Raw genomic sequence first — 21,296 nt, 5'->3', positions numbered from 1 at the left:
TAACACTGATTGAACAGGTGTGAACACTAAATCACAATTGTTAATTACAAAGTTCATAATGGGAAAAATATTGCTAAAATGCATTGGGGATTAATGTATTCTAGCTCACATACCCAGCTTTAACATCGGCAGAAAATCGCCGATTACACTGTATATATAATTAAACCACTCAGGAAACTGGTAATTAGGTCAGATATATGAGATTTAATAACAACAGCTAGATAAGCTTAAAAGCATTGACCCTGCATTGACCCTGCAATAAGCCTATGCCTGGTAATTAATTAGCACATCCATATCTATATTGCAGTTTAATTAATGTTGCAATAAATGCCATTTTACTGCCCAGCAAGTATCCCCTACCTCAACAGTCAAAGATAATACATCGGCTATACCTGGGCTTTTTGCAGGGACAATATGGTATATTGGGAGGATAAGTAGGAGTTATGATAGTTGAAAGTTTGGTTGTATGCATTGGCATTCAGATACATCATTAACAATTATGGACCTATGGTGTGGTCAATACAGTGTTAGAGGTAGGATAAAGTTTAGTACCATATTTATCCTCAAATAAACCACTTCCTTTTAGTTTAGTACCATATTTATCTACAAATAAACCCCCCCTCTAGTGTAAAAGTTCAGTACCATATTTATCCTCAAATAAACCCCCTCCTTTATTGCAAAAGGTAGTACCATATTTATTTACAAATAAACCCCCTCCTCTAGTGTAAAAGTTTAGTACCATATTTATCTACAAATAACCCCCCCCCCCCCCCCCCCCCCCCCCCCCCCTCTAGTGTAAAAGTTTAGTACCATATTTATTTACAAATAAACCCCCTCCTCTAGTGTAAAAGTTTAGTACCATATTTATCTACAATAAACCCCCTCCTTTATTAGAAAAGTTAAGTACCATGTTTATTTACAAATAAATCCCCTCCTCTAGTGTAAAATTTAGTACCATATTTATCTACAAACAAACCCCCTTCTTTATTAGAAAAGTTAAGTACCATGTTTATTTACAAATAAATCCCCTCCTCTAGTGTAAAAGTTTAGTACCATATTTATCTACAAATAAACCCCTCCTTTATTAGAAAAGTTAAGTACCATGTTTATTTACAAATAAATCCCCTTCTCTAGTCTAAAAGTTTAGTACCATATTTATCTACAAATAAACCCCCCTCTAGTGTAAAAGTTTAGTACCATATTTATCTTACAAATAAACCCCTTACTCTAGTGAACAAGTTTTTTTTATAAAAATTTGGGGAGGGCTTATTTGGAAACCATGCATTTTAAACTTCTCATAAGTTCTGTACGATTTTAAAACTGATGCTTAATAAATTCTCCAAAAATGTAGAAGGTGACTTTTTTGTGGACAGGGGCTTATTTGTGGATAAATACAATATTTCTGCTGTCCTGTCTACCTACCAAAGTCATTCATAGAAATATATTTTTGTAGATAAAAATATCTGCACCACCAGTGTTAACAGACACATAGAAATATGGATATCTTCTGGCATTGGAAATTCTCCCATTGGATAGACACTATTACGCCTTCTACAAGCTTCATGTGATTTCCTTATCGTTAACCATAAACAAGAAAGAACTTGTCAAATTAAGACAATACAGGCAGTATGAAGGGAGATCACTTGAATAGATGGGTGTTTTTTTATCTCACACATCAGTTTTATGACAGGTAAAAAATGAACTATCAGGAAGTTCCCAATAATATTCTGTCTGGTATATGCTGATTGACATTCGGATGTCTGCATATAATGGTTTACAATTAGTCTCCGAGGTATCCTTGAGATTTTGTAATCTACCCAGCCCCCCGGGGTCCTATAATGATGACAACAATATCTGATTTACTGACGGAATGAAACAACTTCTTGTGTTGATGACAACAAGATAAAAGGATTTTATATACATTGTATAACTTTTATTAAAACCAAATAAAAACTTATATATATATATATTGATGCAGTGCTATTTAAGATTTCCAGATGTTTTTCGGACATAATTTCCAATAACAGCCATGCCAGTTTAAAATGAAAATGCATGGAAACGCCTGTCTTTACCAGAGAGCCACCATAAATATTCTATCAACTTGTACTCCACATGGTTTGTGTGTGGGTAGTGGTATTGTAGGATCAGCCATATACGGTATCAGCAAATCCTGTTAAGAGCTGGACAGAGATGATATATATATGTGTATGTGGCTTTGGTAAATTCCTGATCAGGTTACTAACATACAAGTACCATTAACCTTTAATTCAAATTGTCCCAGCGTAGAAAGCCCTGCACTATTATGTGGAGTTTTTATACGATAGAGTTTCAACATGTTTCTGTTAGTTTTCAAAGCATGAGCATTACTGCAAAGATGGTTGACAAATTGATTTTGCATGGCTACCTGCATATATATTACTAAAACATATACAACCCTTTTACCTCAATTTCAATTCAAGTCTTAAAATAAAATAGTTATATATTGGAATCAGTTACCATTTATATAAACTTTGACTCTTTAGCCAAATGGTGGGTATATTGACTCTTGAGTCAAATGTTGGGTATATTGACTCTTGAGTCAAATGGTGGGTATATTGACTACTGAGCCAAATGGTGGGTATATTGACTCTTGAGTCAAATGGTGGGTATATTGACTACTGAGTCAAATGGTGGGTATATTGACTCTTGAGTCAAATGGTGGGTATATTGACTACTGAGTCAAATGGGGGTATATTGACTTTTGAGTCAAATGTTGATATATTGACTCCCGAGTCAAATGTTGGGTATATTGACTCCTGAGTCAGATGTTGGGTATATTGACTCTTGAGTCAAATGTTGGGTATATTGACTCTTGAGTCAAATGGTGGGCATATTGACTCTTGAGTCAAATGTTGGGCATATTGACTCTTGAGTCAAATGGTGGGCATATTGACTCTTGAGTCAAATGTTTTGTATATTGACTCTTGAGTCAAATGGTGGGTATTCTGACTCTTGAGTCAAATGGTGGGTATATTGACTCTTGAGCCAAATGGTGGGTATTTTGACTCTTGAGTCAAATGTTGGGTATATTGACTCTTGAGTCAAATGGTGGGTATATTGACTCTTGAGTCAAATGGTGGGTATATTGACTCTTGAGTCAAATGGTGGGTATATTGACTCTTGAGTCAAATGTTGGGTATTTTGACTCTTGAGTCAAATGGTGGGCATATTGACTCTTGAGTCAAATGGTGGGCATATTGACTCTTGAGTCAAATGGTGGGCATATTGACTCTTTAGTCAAATGGTGGGCATATTGATTCTCGAGTCAAATGTTGGGTATTTTGACTCTCGAGTCAAATGTTGGGTATTTTGACTCGAGTCAAATGGTGGGTATTTTGACTCTCGAGTCAAATGGTGGGTATATTGACTCTTGAGTCAAATGCTGGGTATTTTGACTCTTGAGTCAAATGGTGGGCATTTTGACTCTCGAGTCAAATGGTGGGCATATTGATTCTCGAGTCAAATGTTGGGTATTTTGACTCTCGAGTCAAATGTTGGGTATTTTGACACTCGAGTCAAATGGTCGGTATTTTGACTCTTGAGTCAAATGGTGGGTATTTTGACTCTTGAGTCAAATGGTGGGTATATTGACTCTTGAGTCAAATGGTGGGTATTTTGACTCCCGAGTCAAATGGTGGGTATTTTGACTCCCGAGTCAAATGGTGGGTATTTTGACTCTCGAGTCAAATGGTGGGCATATTGACTCTCGAGTCAAATGTTGGGCATTTTGACTCTCGAGTCAAATGTTGGGCATTTTGACTCTCGAGTCAAATGTTGGGCATTTTGACTCTCGAGTCAAATGTTGGGTATTTTGACTCTCGAGTCAAATGTTGGGTATTTTGACTCTCGAGTCAAATGGTGGGCATATTGACTCTTGAGTCAAATGGTGGGCATATTGACTCTTTAGTCAAATGGTGGGCATATTGACTCTTTAGTCAAATGGTGGGCATATTGACTCTTGAGTCAAATGTTGGGTATATTGACTATTGAGTCAAATGGTGGGTATATTGACTCTAGTCAATTGGTGGGTATATTGGAAGACAATAATCAGCAATTGTTAGCATTATTCTACTGAACTGCTCGAGTGCTTGTACTGTCAGATAAACACAGTAAGCACCATGTTATCAATAATCAATGTGTAAACATTTGGAACCCTGTATCTCTTTGTTACAGGTCCCACACAACTAACTACTTTACTTTATGTTATTACTAGTGACTCCGTCCCCTAATTCACTCATCTGAAGTTCAAATGATGTGAAATTCATATAAAATCAAAGTTTAAAGTTTTCACTACCTGAGAGATGATATTATTCTAAAGGTTCAATGGCATATAAGAGTACACCAGTACTCAAAAAACAGTGTAACCCTGATATACCCAGTGAACGAGGAAACAGTAACCCTGATATATATCCAGTGAATGAGGAAACAGTAACCCTGATATACCCAGTGAACGAGGAAACAGTAACCCTGATATACCCAGTGAACGAGGAAACAGTAACCCTGATATATCCAGTGAACGAGGAAACAGTAACCCTGATATACCCAGTGAACGAGGAAACAGTAACCCTGATATACCCAGTGAACGAGGAAACAGTAACCCTGATATACCCAGTGAACGAGGAAACAGTAACCCCGATATACCCAGTGAACGAGGAAACAGTAACCCTGATATACCCAGTGAATGAGGAAACAGTAACCCTGATATACCCAGTGAACGAGGAAACAGTAACCCTGATATATCCAGTGAATGAGGAAACAGTAACCCTGATATACCTAGTGAACGAGGAAACAGTAACCCTGATATGGCCCAGTGAATGAGGAAACAGTAACCCTGATATACCTAGTGAACGAGGAAACAGTAACCCTGATATGGCCCAGTGAATGAGGAAACAGTAACCCTGACATACCCAGTGAACGAGGAAACAGTAACCCTGATATATATCCAGTGAACGAGGAAACAGTAACCCTGATATACCCAGTGAACGAGGAAACAGTAACCGTGATATACCCAGTGAACGAGGAAACAGTAACCCTGATATACCCAGTGAACGAGGAAACAGTAACCCTGATATACCCAGTGAATGAGGAAACAGTAACCCTGACATACCCAGTGAACGAGGAAACAGTAACCCTGATATATATCCAGTGAACGAGGAAACAGTAACCCTGATATATATCCAGTGAACGAGGAAACAGTAACCCTGATATACCTAGTGAACGAGGGAACAGTAACCCTGATATACCCAGTGAACGAGGAAACAGTAACCGTGATATACCCAGTGAACGAGGGAACAGTAACCCTGATATACCCAGTGAACGAGGAAACAGTAACCCTGACATACCCAGTGAACGAGGAAACAGTAACCCTGATATATCCAGTGAACGAGGAAACAGCAACCCTGATATACCCAGTGAACGAGGAAACAGTAACCCTGATATATCCAGTGAACGAGAAAACAGCAACCCTGATATACCCAGTGAACGAGGAAACAGTAACCCTGATATACCCAGTGAACAAGGAAACAGTAACCTTGATATACCCAGTGAACAAGAAAACAGGAACCCTGACATACCCAATGAACGAGGAAACAGTAACCCTGATATACCCAGTGAACGAGGAAACAGTAACCCTGACATACCCAGTGAACGAGGAAACAGTATCCCTGATATACCTAGTGAACGAGGAAACAGTAACCCTGATATACCCAGTGAACGAGGAAACAGTAACCGTGACATACCCAATGAACGAGGAAACAGTAACCCTGATATACCCAGTGAACGAGGAAACAGTAACCCTGACATACCCAGTGAACGAGGAAACAGTAACCCTGATATATCCAGTGAACAAGGAAACAGTAACCCTGATATACCTAGTGAATGAGGAAACAGTAACCCTGATATACCCAGTGAACGAGGAAGCAGTAACCCTGATATACCCAGTGAATGAGGAAACAGTAACCCTGACATACCCAGTGAACGAGGAAACAGTAACCCTGATATATCCAGTGAACGAGGAAACAGTAACCCTGATATATATCCAGTGAACGAGGAAACAGTAACCCTGATATACCTAGTGAACGAGGGAACAGTAACCCTGATATACCCAGTGAACGAGGAAACAGTAACCCTGATATACCCAGTGAACGAGGGAACAGTAACCCTGATATACCCAGTGAACGAGGAAACAGTAACCCTGATATACCCAGTGAACGAGGAAACAGTAACCCTGATATACCCAGTGAACGAGGAAACAGTAACCCTGATATACCCAGTGAACGAGGAAACAGTAAACCTGATATACCCAGTGAACGAGGAAACAGTAACCCTGATATATCCAGTGAACAAGGAAACAGCAACCCTGATTTACCCAGTGAACGAGGAAACAGTTACCTTGATATACCCAGTGAACGAGGAAACAGTTACCCTGATATACCCAGTGAACAAGGAAACAGTAACCCTGATATATATCCAGTGAATGAGGAAACAGTAACCCTGATATACCCAGTGAACGAGGAAACAGTAACCCTGATATACCCAGTGAACGAGGAAACAGTAACCCTGACATACCCAGTGAATGAGGAAACAGTAACCCTGATATACCCAGTGAACGAGGAAACAGTAACCCTGATATACCCAGTGAACGAGGAAACAGTAACCCTGATATATCCAGTGAACGAGGAAACAGTAATCTGACATACCCAGTGAACGAGGAAACAGTAACCCTGACATACCCAGTGAACAAGGAAACAGCAACCCTGACATACCCAGTGAACGAGGAAACAGTAACCCTGATATATCCAGTGAACGAGGAAACAGCAACCCTGATATACCCAGTGAACGAGGAAACAGTAACCCTGATATATCCAGTGAACGAGAAAACAGCAACCCTGATATACCCAGTGAACGAGGAAACAGTAACCCTGATATACCCAGTGAACAAGGAAACAGTAACCTTGATATACCCAGTGAACAAGAAAACAGGAACCCTGACATACCCAATGAACGAGGAAACAGTAACCCTGATATACCCAGTGAACGAGGAAACAGTAACCCTGACATACCCAGTGAACGAGGAAACAGTAACCCTGATATACCTAGTGAACGAGGAAACAGTAACCCTGATATACCCAGTGAACGAGGAAACAGTAACCGTGACATACCCAGTGAACGAGGAAACAGTAACCCTGATATACCCAGTGAACGAGGAAACAGTAACCCTGACATACCCAGTGAACGAGGAAACAGTAACCCTGATATATCCAGTGAACAAGGAAACAGTAACCCTGATATACCTAGTGAATGAGGAAACAGTAACCCTGATATACCCAGTGAACGAGGAAACAGTAACCCTGATATACCCAGTGAACGAGGAAACAGTAACCCTGATATACCCAGTGAACGAGGAAACAGTAACCCTGATATACCCAGTGAACGAGGAAACAGTAACCCTGATATACCCAATGAACGAGGAAACAGTAACCCTGATATACCCAGTGAACGAGGAAACAGTAACCCTGATATATATCCAGTGAACGAGGAAACAGTAACCCTGATATACCCAGTGAACGAGGGAACCCGTCGGGGGCCGACCTGGGGAATTCTTGCCTTTTTACACCTGTAATTATATGTCATTCTATTTTTAGTTGAAGTGTTTATTTTTATTTTCAAATCACAAGACCCTACCCTCTATTCTAGTAGATAGAAAGTACCCATTTCATATATTTACTCTAATAGAATCAAACCTAAGAAACCATTTTCTTCAGGGACTTGGTTCCAGTGAAACAGCAGCTGATTGGCTGACTCAGTTGTGCAAGACCTTTAAAAACTCTTCCAGCTATGCTACTATATGTATCAAACTCATCTAATCGTGTTTTTATGTGTCAAGCTTTCCTCAATCATGTTACTTCAAATCAAACTTAATTCTTTTATCCTGAATACTTCCTCCAACCAGGTTTCTAATGAGTGTTGGTCTGAGGAACAAGTGCCACACATCAATAATGTATTAAGCTCACAACTTGTCGATCTTTGGTATTTCACATCGTAAGGCTTCATGGACTCCCAATGCCCTTGTTTGGTATATTTGGCAACACCAGATTACCAAAATCAATTCTCAGTTTTATGTTTACATACAGCTAGCTGTGCAGGATTTTATTATGAGATAATACACCAGTTTGGATTTCATATCAATTATCATATTTAATTGATAAAATGAATTCAATGATTTAATTAAAATAAGTAATACAATAAAATGAAAACTACAAAAAAGAAACACATAAACAGCAGAGAATTTGACCCTAAACATCATCCTTTATAAACACATCACTAAAACAACGGTAATACTGGAAAAGGTCATCTGACTCTAAAGACTGTACTTGTACAAACTCAGTACCAAGTATAGTGGCACTGTTGGCCATGGCGGCCATCTTGGAAACACTTGGTCATTGATCACTCAATGTATCACCTTATCACTTTCCTCACACTAATATGAGAAATATTTGTTGCTGAAGACATCAGCAATTTTACTTTTATCAATATATTGACAATAAAACATTTAAGACAGAGTTATGTAGAGACTAGCTTTTAAAATCAACTTACCATCCCTCACTACCAGCAGCCTCCATTGTGAATACAATATTGGACCTGAAACATTAATAAACAAGAAATATCAGACCGATTACAACAGAAGACAAACTGACAAAAATGCTTGAGATTTGTTATTAGTCATCTGTGGCTTAACTACTCGGTAGAACCTCATTCTGAGCTGAAATTATCTTAATTCTCATGGAAAGTATCCCGACCCCTTTACATACAGTATCTGTACCCTTCCTGTAATATCTCCCTATCACAAAACAAGTCATAGAAATAATTTGTGACACACAATCATCTTTTTTTTTACAATATATAGTGTATATATTAATATAGCTACAGTAAACGGCACCCAAATTTTAGCCGGTTTACAAATCTAAATGGAATAGCTTGATGAAGAATTAGTGTACCCCTATCAATTGATATAGAAATAGTATAATAATCATCACAATCATAATTCAGTACAATGATTGTTGCGCAAAAATAAGACCACCGCAAAAAATTTGTACATTTATAGTTTCATTTTTATTAGTTACAAAGATAAAATATCAAAAGAAGAGATACCAGAATACAATAAACATGGTATAAATTTTCCGTAATGGGGTGAAAATGTAACATTGTGTTATGGGGTGAAAATGTAACATTGTGTTATTGGGTGAAAATGTAACATAAGGTATTGGGGTGAAAATGTAACATTGTGTTTTGGGGTGAAAATGTAACATAAGGTATTGGGGTGAAAATGTAACATTGTGTTATGGGGTGAAAATGTAACATTGTGTTATTGGGTGAAAATGTAACATAAGGTATTGGGGTGAAAATGTAACATAAGGTATTGGGGTGAAAATGTAACATTGTGTTATGGGGTGAAAATGTAACATAAGGTATTGGGGTGAAAATATAACATTGTGTGATGGGGTGAAAATGTAACATTGTGTTGTGGGGTGAAAATGTAACATAAGGTATTGGGGTGAAAATGTAACATAAGGTATTGAGGTGAAAATGTAACATAAGGTATTGGGGTGAAAATGTAACATAAGGTATTGGGGTGAAAATGTAAAATTAGGTATTGGGGTGAAAATGTAACATAAGGTATTGGGGTGAAAATGTAACATAAGGTATTGGGGTGAAAATGTAAAATTAGGTATTGGGGTGAAAATGTAACATTGTGTAATGGGGTGAAAATGTAACAATGTGTTATGAGGTGAAAATGTAACATAAGGTATTGGGGTGAAAATGTAACATTGTGTTATGGGGTGAAAATGTAACATTGTGTTATGAGGTGAAAATGTAACATAAGGTATTGGGGTGAAAATGTAACATTCTGTTGTGGGGTGAAATGTAACATAAGGTATTGGGGTGAAAATGTAACATAAGGTATTGGGGTGAAAATGTAACATTGTGTTATGGGGTGAAAATGTAACATAAGGTATTGGGGTGAAAATGTAACATAAGGTATTGGGGTGAAAATGTAACATTGTGTTATGGGGTGAAAATGTAACATTGTGTTATGGGGTGAAAATGTAACATTGTGTTATGGGGTGAAAATGTAACATAAGGTATTGGGGTGAAAATGTAACATAAGGTATTGGGGTGAAAATGTAACATAAGGTATTGGGGTGAAAATGTAACATTGTGTTATGGGGTGAAAATGTAACATTGTGTTATGGGGTGAAAATGTAACATAAGGTATTGGGGTGAAAATGTAACATAAGGTATTGGGGTGAAAATGTAAAATTAGGTATTGGGGTGAAAGGGTAACATTGTGTTATGGGGAGAAAATGTAACATAAGGTATTGGGGTGAAAATGTAACATTGTGTAATGGGGTGAAAATGTAACAATGTCTTATGAGGTGAAAATGTAACATAAGGTATTGGGGTGAAAATGTAACATTGTGTTATGGGGTGAAAATGTAACATAAGGTATTGGGGTGAAAATGTAACATTGTGTTATGAGGTGAAAATGTAACATAAGGTATTGGGGTGAAAATGTAAAATTAGGTATTGAGGTGAAAATGTAACATAAGGCATTGGGGTGAAAATGTAACATAAGGTATTGGGGTGAAAATGTAACATTGTGTTATGGGGTGAAAATGTAACATTGTGTTGTGGGGTGAAAATGTAACATAAGGTATTGGGGTGAAAATGTAACATTGTGTTATGAGGTGAAAATGTAACATAAGGTATTGGGGTGAAAATGTAACATAAGGTATTGGGGTGAAAATGTAACATAAGGTATTGGGGTGAAAATGTAACATAAGGTATTGGGGTGAAAATGTAACATAAGGTATTGGGTTGAAAATGTAAAATTAGGTATTGAGGTGAAAATGTAACATAAGGTATTGGGGTGAAAATGTAACATAAGGTATTGGGGTGAAAATGTAAAATTAGGTATTGAGGTGAAAATGTAACATAAGGTATTGGGGTGAAAATGTAACATAAGGTATTGGGGTGAAAATGTAACATAAGGTATTGGGGTGAAAATGTAACATAAGGTATTGGGGTGAAAATGTAACATTGTGTAATGGGGTGAAAATGTAACAATGTGTTATGAGGTGAAAATGTAACATAAGGTATTGGGGTGAAAATGTAACATTGTGTTATGGGGTGAAAATGTAACATTGTGTTATGAGGTGAAAATGTAACATAAGGTATTGGGGTGAAAATGTAACATTCTGTTGTGGGGTGAAATGTAACATAAGGTATTGGGGTGAAAATGTAACATAAGGTATTGGGGTGAAAATGTAACATTGTGTTATGGGGTGAAAATGTAACATAAGGTATTGGGGTGAAAATGTAACATAAGGTATTGGGGTGAAAATGTAACATTGTGTTATGGGGTGAAAATGTAACATTGTGTTATGGGGTGAAAATGTAACATTGTGTTATGGGGTGAAAATGTAACATAAGGTATTGGGGTGAAAATGTAACATAAGGTATTGGGGTGAAAATGTAACATAAGGTATTGGGGTGAAAATGTAACATTGTGTTATGGGGTGAAAATGTAACATTGTGTTATGGGGTGAAAATGTAACATAAGGTATTGGGGTGAAAATGTAACATAAGGTATTGGGGTGAAAATGTAAAATTAGGTATTGGGGTGAAAGGGTAACATTGTGTTATGGGGAGAAAATGTAACATAAGGTATTGGGGTGAAAATGTAACATTGTGTAATGGGGTGAAAATGTAACAATGTCTTATGAGGTGAAAATGTAACATAAGGTATTGGGGTGAAAATGTAACATTGTGTTATGGGGTGAAAATGTAACATAAGGTATTGGGGTGAAAATGTAACATTGTTTTATGAGGTGAAAATGTAACATAAGGTATTGGGGTGAAAATGTAAAATTAGGTATTGAGGTGAAAATGTAACATAAGGCATTGGGGTGAAAATGTAACATAAGGTATTGGGGTGAAAATGTAACATTGTGTTATGGGGTGAAAATGTAACATTGTGTTGTGGGGTGAAAATGTAACATAAGGTATTGGGGTGAAAATGTAACATTGTGTTATGAGGTGAAAATGTAACATAAGGCATTGGGGTGAAAATGTAACATAAGGTATTGGGGTGAAAATGTAACATAAGGTATTTGGGTGAAAATGTAACATAAGGTATTGGGGTGAAAATGTAACATTGTGTTATGGGGTGAAAATGTAACATTGTGTTATGGGGTGAAAATGTAACATAAGGTATTGGGGTGAAAATGTAACATAAGGTATTGGGGTGAAAATGTAAAATTAGGTATTGGGGTGAAAGGGTAACATTGTGTTATGGGGAGAAAATGTAACATAAGGTATTGGGGTGAAAATGTAACATTGTGTAATGGGGTGAAAATGTAACAATGTCTTATGAGGTGAAAATGTAACATAAGGTATTGGGGTGAAAATGTAACATTGTGTTATGGGGTGAAAATGTAACATAAGGTATTGGGGTGAAAATGTAACATTGTGTTATGAGGTGAAAATGTAACATAAGGTATTGGGGTGAAAATGTAAAATTAGGTATTGAGGTGAAAATGTAACATAAGGCATTGGGGTGAAAATGTAACATAAGGTATTGGGGTGAAAATGTAACATTGTGTTATGGGGTGAAAATGTAACATTGTGTTGTGGGGTGAAAATGTAACATAAGGTATTGGGGTGAAAATGTAACATTGTGTTATGAGGTGAAAATGTAACATAAGGCATTGGGGTGAAAATGTAACATAAGGTATTGGGGTGAAAATGTAACATAAGGTATTGGGGTGAAAATGTAACATAAGGTATTGGGTTGAAAATGTAACATAAGGTATTGGGGTGAAAATGTAACATAAGGTATTGGGGTGAAAATGTAACATAAGGTATTGGGGTGAAAATGTAAAATTAGGTATTGGTGTGAAAATGTAACATAAGGTATTTGGGTGAAAATGTAACATAAGGTATTGGGGTGAAAATGTAACATAAGGTATTGGGGTGAAAATGTAACATTGTGTTATGGGGAGAAAATGTAACATAAGGTATTGGGGTGAAAATGTAACATTGTGTAATGGGGTGAAAATGTAACAATGTGTTATGAGATGAAAATGTAACATAAGGTATTGGGGTGAAAATGTAACATTGTGTTATGGGGTGAAAATGTAACATTGTGTTATGAGGTGAAAATGTAACATAAGGTATTGGGGTGAAAATGTAACATTCTGTTGTGGGGTGAAATGTAACATAAGGTATTGGGGTGAAAATGTAACATAAGGTATTGGGGTGAAAATGTAACATAAGGTATTGGGGTGAAAATGTAACATTGTGTTATGGGGTGAAAATGTAACATTGTGTTATGGGGTGAAAATGTAACATTGTGTTATGGGGTGAAAATGTAACATTGTGTTATGGGGTGAAAATGTAACATAAGGTATTGGGGTGAAAATGTAACATAAGGTATTGGGGTGAAAATGTAACATAAGGTATTGGGGTGAAAATGTAACATTGTGTTATGGGGTGAAAATGTAACATTGTGTTATGGGGTGAAAATGTAACATAAGGTATTGGGGTGAAAATGTAACATTGTGTTATGGGGTGAAAATGTAACATTGTGTAATGGGTGAAAATGTAACAGAAAATTGTTTTTTTATTTTTACCTATTTTAAATTGTCATGTTGCATGTAAAATGTATGAGGAAGCATTATGAGCCCAAATTCAGAAGATCTATACTACAAAAGATAGACAAACAAGCATGTTTTTTCCTCTTGTATAACCATAACCCCAACACCCAACAGTTTCTTTGGCTGGTGTTTGATGAGGAATGAAGGAAATTGATAAGATGATAAACAAAATATATCACGTTGTCGCCATTCTGTGATAGATTTTTATTTTGCTCTGTCCGAAATATGCATCACTGCGGAATGGATGGTGTACCGTGGTGTTATTCCATAGGAGAATACAGGAAATCCCAATCACGCGACCACTTACAAAGTAAAATTTACGAGATATCTGCTGAACCCACGTTTACACAAACTGACAAACCTCTTGATTAGTAATAAAACATCTAACACATAAATAAATGTGGGAAATAACAATATCCTAGAAGACTGGCACGTAACGGCCTAACTGCTCGTCCATCGTGGCTGACATACATGATGTGCTAATGGGGGTACAAATAGAGGACATTTCTGGTTCACCGGACAAAACCATGCTAGCAATTATTGGCCCAGTAGTCCAGGGAAATCCCCAGTTATACATTTCGCTGAGTTGAAAACCGATAAGATTTACGGCGGACAATGTCATCTTAACAAACCCCCATGACTTCCATTATTTCACCTACCCAAACGATACTTGTGTGTTGCAAAATGTTTCCAAATTATATATAACGGCTTATATTACTATCAATCTACACATTACAATCATGTAAAAATTTATATGACAACATTAAATGAATTCACTGCTGTGGAGGTCTACTGCTTCTGAAAGAATCTGAATTCCAAAAAAAAAAAAAATGTGCGACCTTTGGAGATTGGTATCAGTGACAGCGAGATTACTGATGTATGTTCAACATCACAAATACAGTCTATGTCCTGTATGGTTGCCATTTCTATATTGACTATACATGTGAAATAACTATTATATGCAAGAACAAGTCCCATATCACAACCAGACATTGGCAGACCTCAAAGCATATACTGCCATTATACCATGGCCGTGTACAAAATATATCAGATTGTCAATCAAGTTTCATGCTAAACCACAATACCATCAGGAAAACAATGATTTCATATATATGTAAATATGAATGGAGCTTTATAATGTTTGTCATAAAACATGTTGATAACCTATTTATGTACTTGGCAAGTGGCTGGACTTTTATACAATATCTATGTTAATAACAACTGTCTAAAGCTAGCAAACTGGTTATATATTAACTATAGCTAACCTTGCTGAGTGTCTTTTTTGCTAGCTATAGGCTACAAATATTAGCTAACTATACACCGTTAAATGTCTGTTTAGCTAGCTAGGTTAGAGATATTAGCTAGCTATATACTGTTAAATGTCTATTTAGCTAGCTAGGCTACAGATATTAGCTAGCTTTACACTGTTAAATGTCTGTTTAGCTAGCTGGGCTACAGATATTAGCTAGCTATACACCATTAAATGTCTATTTAGCTAGCTAGACTACAGATATTAGCTAGCTATACACCATTAAATGTCTATTTAGCTAGCTAACATAGGTTACATATATCTAGCCAGCTAGCTAAACAGGTCTGTGTATATATATAAGGTCTGTCAACTAGATATATATATAACTAGAACTGTCGCCAGGATGGCTGACTAATACCCCCACAATCTGCACGGGTCAATGGTGAATTGGAACTGTTAATTAGAGGCTAACTAAGATAACCCAGTAATATAGTGACCAGTTGCCATAGCAACCATAATTTTGAGAAAAAGAAAGTGGCATGCACATCTACACATGGCCCTCTATATTTGTGTGAAGTTTCATTGGAATCGGCCCTTCGGTTTAGGAGGAGTTGTCCGGACAAAATGTGTCTATATAGACGGACGGACAGACAACCTGATTCCAGTATACCCCCCTAACTTCGTTGCGGGGTATAAATATTCCTCACATGAAGATGGCCTTGAGATTCTATCTTTAATAGCACCACAAGGATATTAAAACAAAACCGACTGTTAATGTACTAGTTCTTTACACTAATACATATACAATGATACAAATTTTATCTCTAAAACATGATTACATGTATATGTAAATTGCTTTTTGGGTAATTACATATTGCCTGATGGAAAACATTATCTTTCTAACAACATTAAAACTACATTAAAACTGATATTTAAGCTTAGATTACAAAATTTACGACTTATTTGTGGCAGAGTTACGTTTTAAACATAAGATCGAGTCAGAATTGGTATTGAACCGGCAGTTAGATCGAGGTAAAGATCTGACAGAAGCAGACAGAAGTTTTTGACAGTTCACTTTTCATTCTCAACATAAAGTTCACACCTCACTCTAGCTGGTATTAGGAAGATCGAGTGTCTATTGATTATCCAAAATTGGTTCATCAACATATCCTAGTTCATCAACATATCCTAGTTCATCAACATATCCGAGTTCATCAACATATCCTAAGTTCATCAACATATCCTAGTTCATCAACATATCCGAGTTCATCAACATATCCTAAGTTCATCAACATATCCTAGTTCATCAACATATCCGAGTTCATCAACATATCAGAGTTCATCAACATATCCTAGTTCATCAACATATCCTAAGTTCATCAACATATCCGAGTTCATCAACATATCCTAGTTCATCAACATATCCTAGTTCATCAACATATCCGAGTTCATCAACATATCCTAAGCTTGAACCCTCAAATAGAATTTCCTTTTAAAGTTCATCATTGAAAAACACATCATAAAAAGAGCAACTAAACATACCAGATATACAGGATCAGCATCATGACTAGAGTTTTAACTCGAGCTGAGATGGGAGGAGGGAAGAAGGGTGAATACTGTGTTGGTGCGCTAAGCCAGGGGGCTTTTGAATTGTACAAGAGGCAAACATTTACCACTAATGGAAGTGATGGAATCAATAACTTCAACACCAGTCAAACAGGGATGAGTGTTCAAAAAGCAATTAAGTTTCCAAAATTAAAATGATCTTTTGCATGAAAACCCACTGACGAGTTATGAAGTGATGACATGAACACGCAACAGTTTAGTGTTTAAAAAACAAATTCTGTGAAACACGTGACAGTTTAGTGTTTAAAAACAAAATTTATTCAATACTTATGGCTTTTTATGATATATGGATTCTGATATTACCTCAGAATACCAGAAACTGAAAACAGTGCTTGGTTATCCAGTTAGATATACCATCATATATATAATTGGCCATGACTAGAGATCATTAACGTTTAACACCTAGCTATGCTGCACGATATATTTAAGGATTGAATCTTGATTTGGTCGATTTCATGGGGTCATGAATTGAGTTGCTCTTGAGACAAATTTAATGAACTGCAAAGCAGTTCATGTTGAATTTGTCTCAAGAGCAACTCAATTCATGACCCCATGAAATCGACCAAATCAAGATTCAATCCTTATATTTCATTTGGTTTTTTTTTTCGAATAAAAAAGTCGCTAGACATTAATGTCTCGAAGCTTGTGCAAGTCCAAATGCGGAAAAGTCCGAGGAGTTCCGGATTGTGCATGTCTAGTCGGTCGAGTTAAATAGTCCGCCATTTTAGGATTAAAAAAGCATTATTTTGTCAAAATAGAAGTATTTAGCATATCTGGTCTTTCATAAAGTACAAGAATACATTATAAATTTGATAATTTTAATAATTATTCCATGTTTATAACAACAATGTAGAAAAAGTGAAATCGTTCCGCGGAAGGATTTTGTCTAGGTATTCATACGCACTGATCAATGTTAATCTGGTCAAATTCATGAGCAAATGAAACAGATTAAGTTTGGTAGTTTCATTGAGTCCAACTTGAGTAGAAATTGAAATATAATACCATAAATAATATCATACTAAAAACACCATCAACATCATGAAACAGATTACCATATTTGGCATCAATTATCATTGGATCTATATATTGTTACAGGAGGGTCATTCTGTTACCGACGACATGGCTGACTTAAATATGTCAAAACTCAAGCATTATAGGTGGGACCACAGTGAGTGATGTCCTATTTTAAAAGTGTCCTAATCAATCAATTAGGTAAACCTATGTGCATGGTGAGGATCAGTCAGGACCCCTGTATCTACTACAGTCAGGACTCCTGTATCTACTACAGACAGGACATGTATGGGGAGGATCAGGACCCCTGTATCTACTACAGACAGGACTCCTGTATCTACTACAGTCAGGACATGTATGGGGAGGATCAGTCAGGACTCCTGTATCTACTACAGACAGGACATGTATGGGGAGGATCAGGACTCCTGTATCTACTACAGACAGGACTCCTGTATCTACTACAGACAGGACATGTATGGGGAGGATCAGGACCCCTGTATCTACTACAGACAGGACATGTATGGGGAGGATCAGTCAGGACTCCTGTATCTACTACAGTCAGGACATGTATGGGGAGGATCAGTCAGGACTCCTGTATCTACTACAGACAGGACATGTATGGGGAGGATCAGTCAGGACTCCTGTATCTACTACAGACAGGACATGTATGGGGAGGATCAGTCAGGACTCCTGTATCTACTACAGACAGGACTCCTGTATCTACTACAGTCAGGACTCCTGTATCTACTACAGACAGGACTCCTGTATCTACTACAGACAGGACATGTATGGGGAGGATCAGGACCCCTGTATCTACTACAGACAGGACATGTATGGGGAGGATCAGTCAGGACTCCTGTATCTACTACAGTCAGGACATGTATGGGGAGGATCAGTCAGGACTCCTGTATCTACTACAGACAGGACTCCTGTATCTACTACAGACAGGACATGTATGGGGAGGATCAGGACCCCTGTATCTACTACAGACAGGACATGTATGGGGAGGATCAGTCAGGACTCCTGTATCTACTACAGTCAGGACATGTATGGGGAGGATCAGTCAGGACTCCTGTATCTACTACAGACAGGACATATGTATGGGGAGGATCAGTCAGGACTCCTGTATCTACTACAGACAGGACTCCTGTATCTACTACAGACAGGACATGTATGGGGAGGATCAGTCAGGACTCCTGTATCTACTACAGACAGGACATGTATGGGGAGGATCAGTCAGGACTCCTGTATCTACTTCAGTCAGGACTCCTGTATCTACTACAGACAGGACATGTATGGGGAGGATCAGTCAGGACTCCTGTATCTACTACAGTCAGGACATGTATGGGGAGGATCAGTCAGGACTCCTGTATCTACTACAGACAGGACATGTATGGGGAGGATCAGTCAGGACTCCTGTATCTACTTCAGACAGGACTCCTGTATCTACTACAGACAGGACATGTATGGGGAGGATCAGTCAGGACTCCTGTATCTACTACAGACAGGACTAGCTCCTGTATCTACTACAGACAGGACATGTATGGGGAGGATCAGTCAGGACTCCTGTATCTACTACAGACAGGACTCCTGTATCTACTACAGACAGGACATGTATGGGGAGGATCAGGACTCCTGTATCTACTACAGTCAGGGCTCCTGTATCTACTACAGACAGGACATGTATGGGGAGGATCAGTCAGGACTCCTGTATCTACTACAGTCAGGACTCCTGTATCTACTACAGACAGGACATGTATGGGGAGGATCAGTCAGGACTCCTGTATCTACTACAGACAGGACATGTATGGGGAGGATCAGTCAGGACTCCTGTATCTACTACAGACAGGACATGGGTTAAATGGCTGTAACATATCATTGCTCCTGAAAATGTCTGTGACACTCAAGCTCAAGAACTCTGTCAGAAGCCTTGCTCACAGTTCTAGTCTACAGTAAAATGCTGCTGTCCTGGATCAAAATGTCTGTACATACCTACAATTTCAACCCAATAATCAAATCCCTGTCTCTGTTTCAGTACACAATACCACTATACCCCAGCTATAGACCTATAGTCTACAGCATGTACATTTAAACCTGCGAAACTGCTCAACCAATCCAAAATTTATAAAACGTTTCCCTGTCTGAAAAAGAAACCTATGTTTTCATGTGACTTCTGTGTTCCTCTAAAGAAATTAAATTGTGTTATATCACCGAATCAGTTTCAATCAAAACTCAATAAATTTTCACAGCCAAAAACCACAAGAGCAGTGTGTAGAGAAATTGTATGGTACTGCACACTACAAAGCTATCTATATCAATTTCGCCCCTGTCTTTTATATTTGGAGGCAGAGAGGAGTCGTTATGTGCCATATCGTCTACCATTTAATGCTGAACGTACCAAAAACCAACAAAAGCAAATACCAAGGGACCAACAGCACACAATTATAGATTTGAATGGAGACAATTCCTCAATGACAACGAAACCATCAATATTACTAAACATCTCCTACTACAGTAAGCATGCGTCTTATCTCCTACTACAGTTAGTACATGTCTTATCTCCGACTACAGTTAGTACATGTTTTATCTCCTACTACAGTTAGTATATGTCTTATCTCCTACTACAGTTAGTATATATGTCTTATCTCCTACTACAGTTAGTATGTGTCTTATCTCCTACTACAGTTAGTACATGTCTTATCTCCTACTACAGTTAGTATGTGTCTTATCTCCTACTACAGTTAGTACGTGTCTTATCTCCTACTACAGTTAGTATGTGTCTTATCTCCTACTACAGTTTGTATGTGTCTTATCTCCTACTACAGTTAGTACATGTCTTATCTCCTACTACAGTTAGTATGTGTCTTATCTCCTACTACAGTTTGTATGTGTCTTATCTCCTACTACAGTTAGTATGTGTCTTATCTCCTACTACAGTTAGTACGTGTCTTATCTCCTACTACAGTTAGTACATGTCTTATCTCCTACTACAGTAAGTATGTGTCTTATCTCCGACTACAGTTAGTATGTGTCTTCAGATTTCTACACTTTATATCTCCTACTACAGTTAGTATGTGTCTTATCTCCTACTACAGTTAGTACATGTCTTATCTCCTACTACAGTTAGTATGTGTCTTATCTCCTACTACAGTTTGTATGTGTCTTATCTCCTACTACAGTTAGTATGTGTCTTATCTCCTACTACAGTTTGTATGTGTCTTATCTCCTACTACAGTTAGTACATGTCTTATCTCCTACTACAGTTTGTACGTGTCTTATCTCCTACTACAGTTTGTACATGTCTTCAGATTTCTACACTTAATATCTCCTACTACAGCTAGTACTTGTCTTCAAATTTTGATTTGGAAGGTTTAACTATCAGGCAACAATTGTAGTTAACAACACCCCCATCCCAAGCGCCCCCTTGTTAAACAATATACAATGTATATATGAAAGTTTTAACTAGCTGACCACACTTTTAGCAAACAATGTACATGAAACCAACAAAACAAGAGGCCCCTGGGCCTTAACAGTCACCTGAATTTTAATATATTTTAGCATATTTGGCCCCATGTGACCTTGAATGAAGGTCAAGGTCGGCCATTTGAACGAACTTGTTAGCCCTTCATTCCAGCATGCTACAGGCTTAATAT

The 21,296-nt window shown here is 37.6% G+C and overlaps 1 protein-coding gene across 1 annotated transcript in view; it reads right to left on the bottom strand.

Moving 5' to 3' along the window:
* LOC117339225 (uncharacterized protein C20orf194 homolog) overlaps positions 1–21,296 on the bottom strand; it is a 153,070-nt gene that overhangs the window by 41,498 nt on the left and 90,276 nt on the right. Inside the window, exon 14 of the mRNA XM_033900699.1 lies at positions 8,635–8,679. Within this exon, the coding sequence (XP_033756590.1) occupies positions 8,635–8,679 (45 nt within the window). The remainder of the gene's footprint in view (positions 1–8,634; positions 8,680–21,296) is intronic.

Source organism: Pecten maximus, chromosome 12 (assembly GCF_902652985.1).
Source record: "Pecten maximus chromosome 12, xPecMax1.1, whole genome shotgun sequence".
Taxonomy (NCBI): Eukaryota; Metazoa; Mollusca; class Bivalvia; order Pectinida; family Pectinidae; genus Pecten; species Pecten maximus.
Note: the sequence above shows the minus strand (reverse complement) of the source record. Positions and strands in the feature narration are given on the sequence as shown.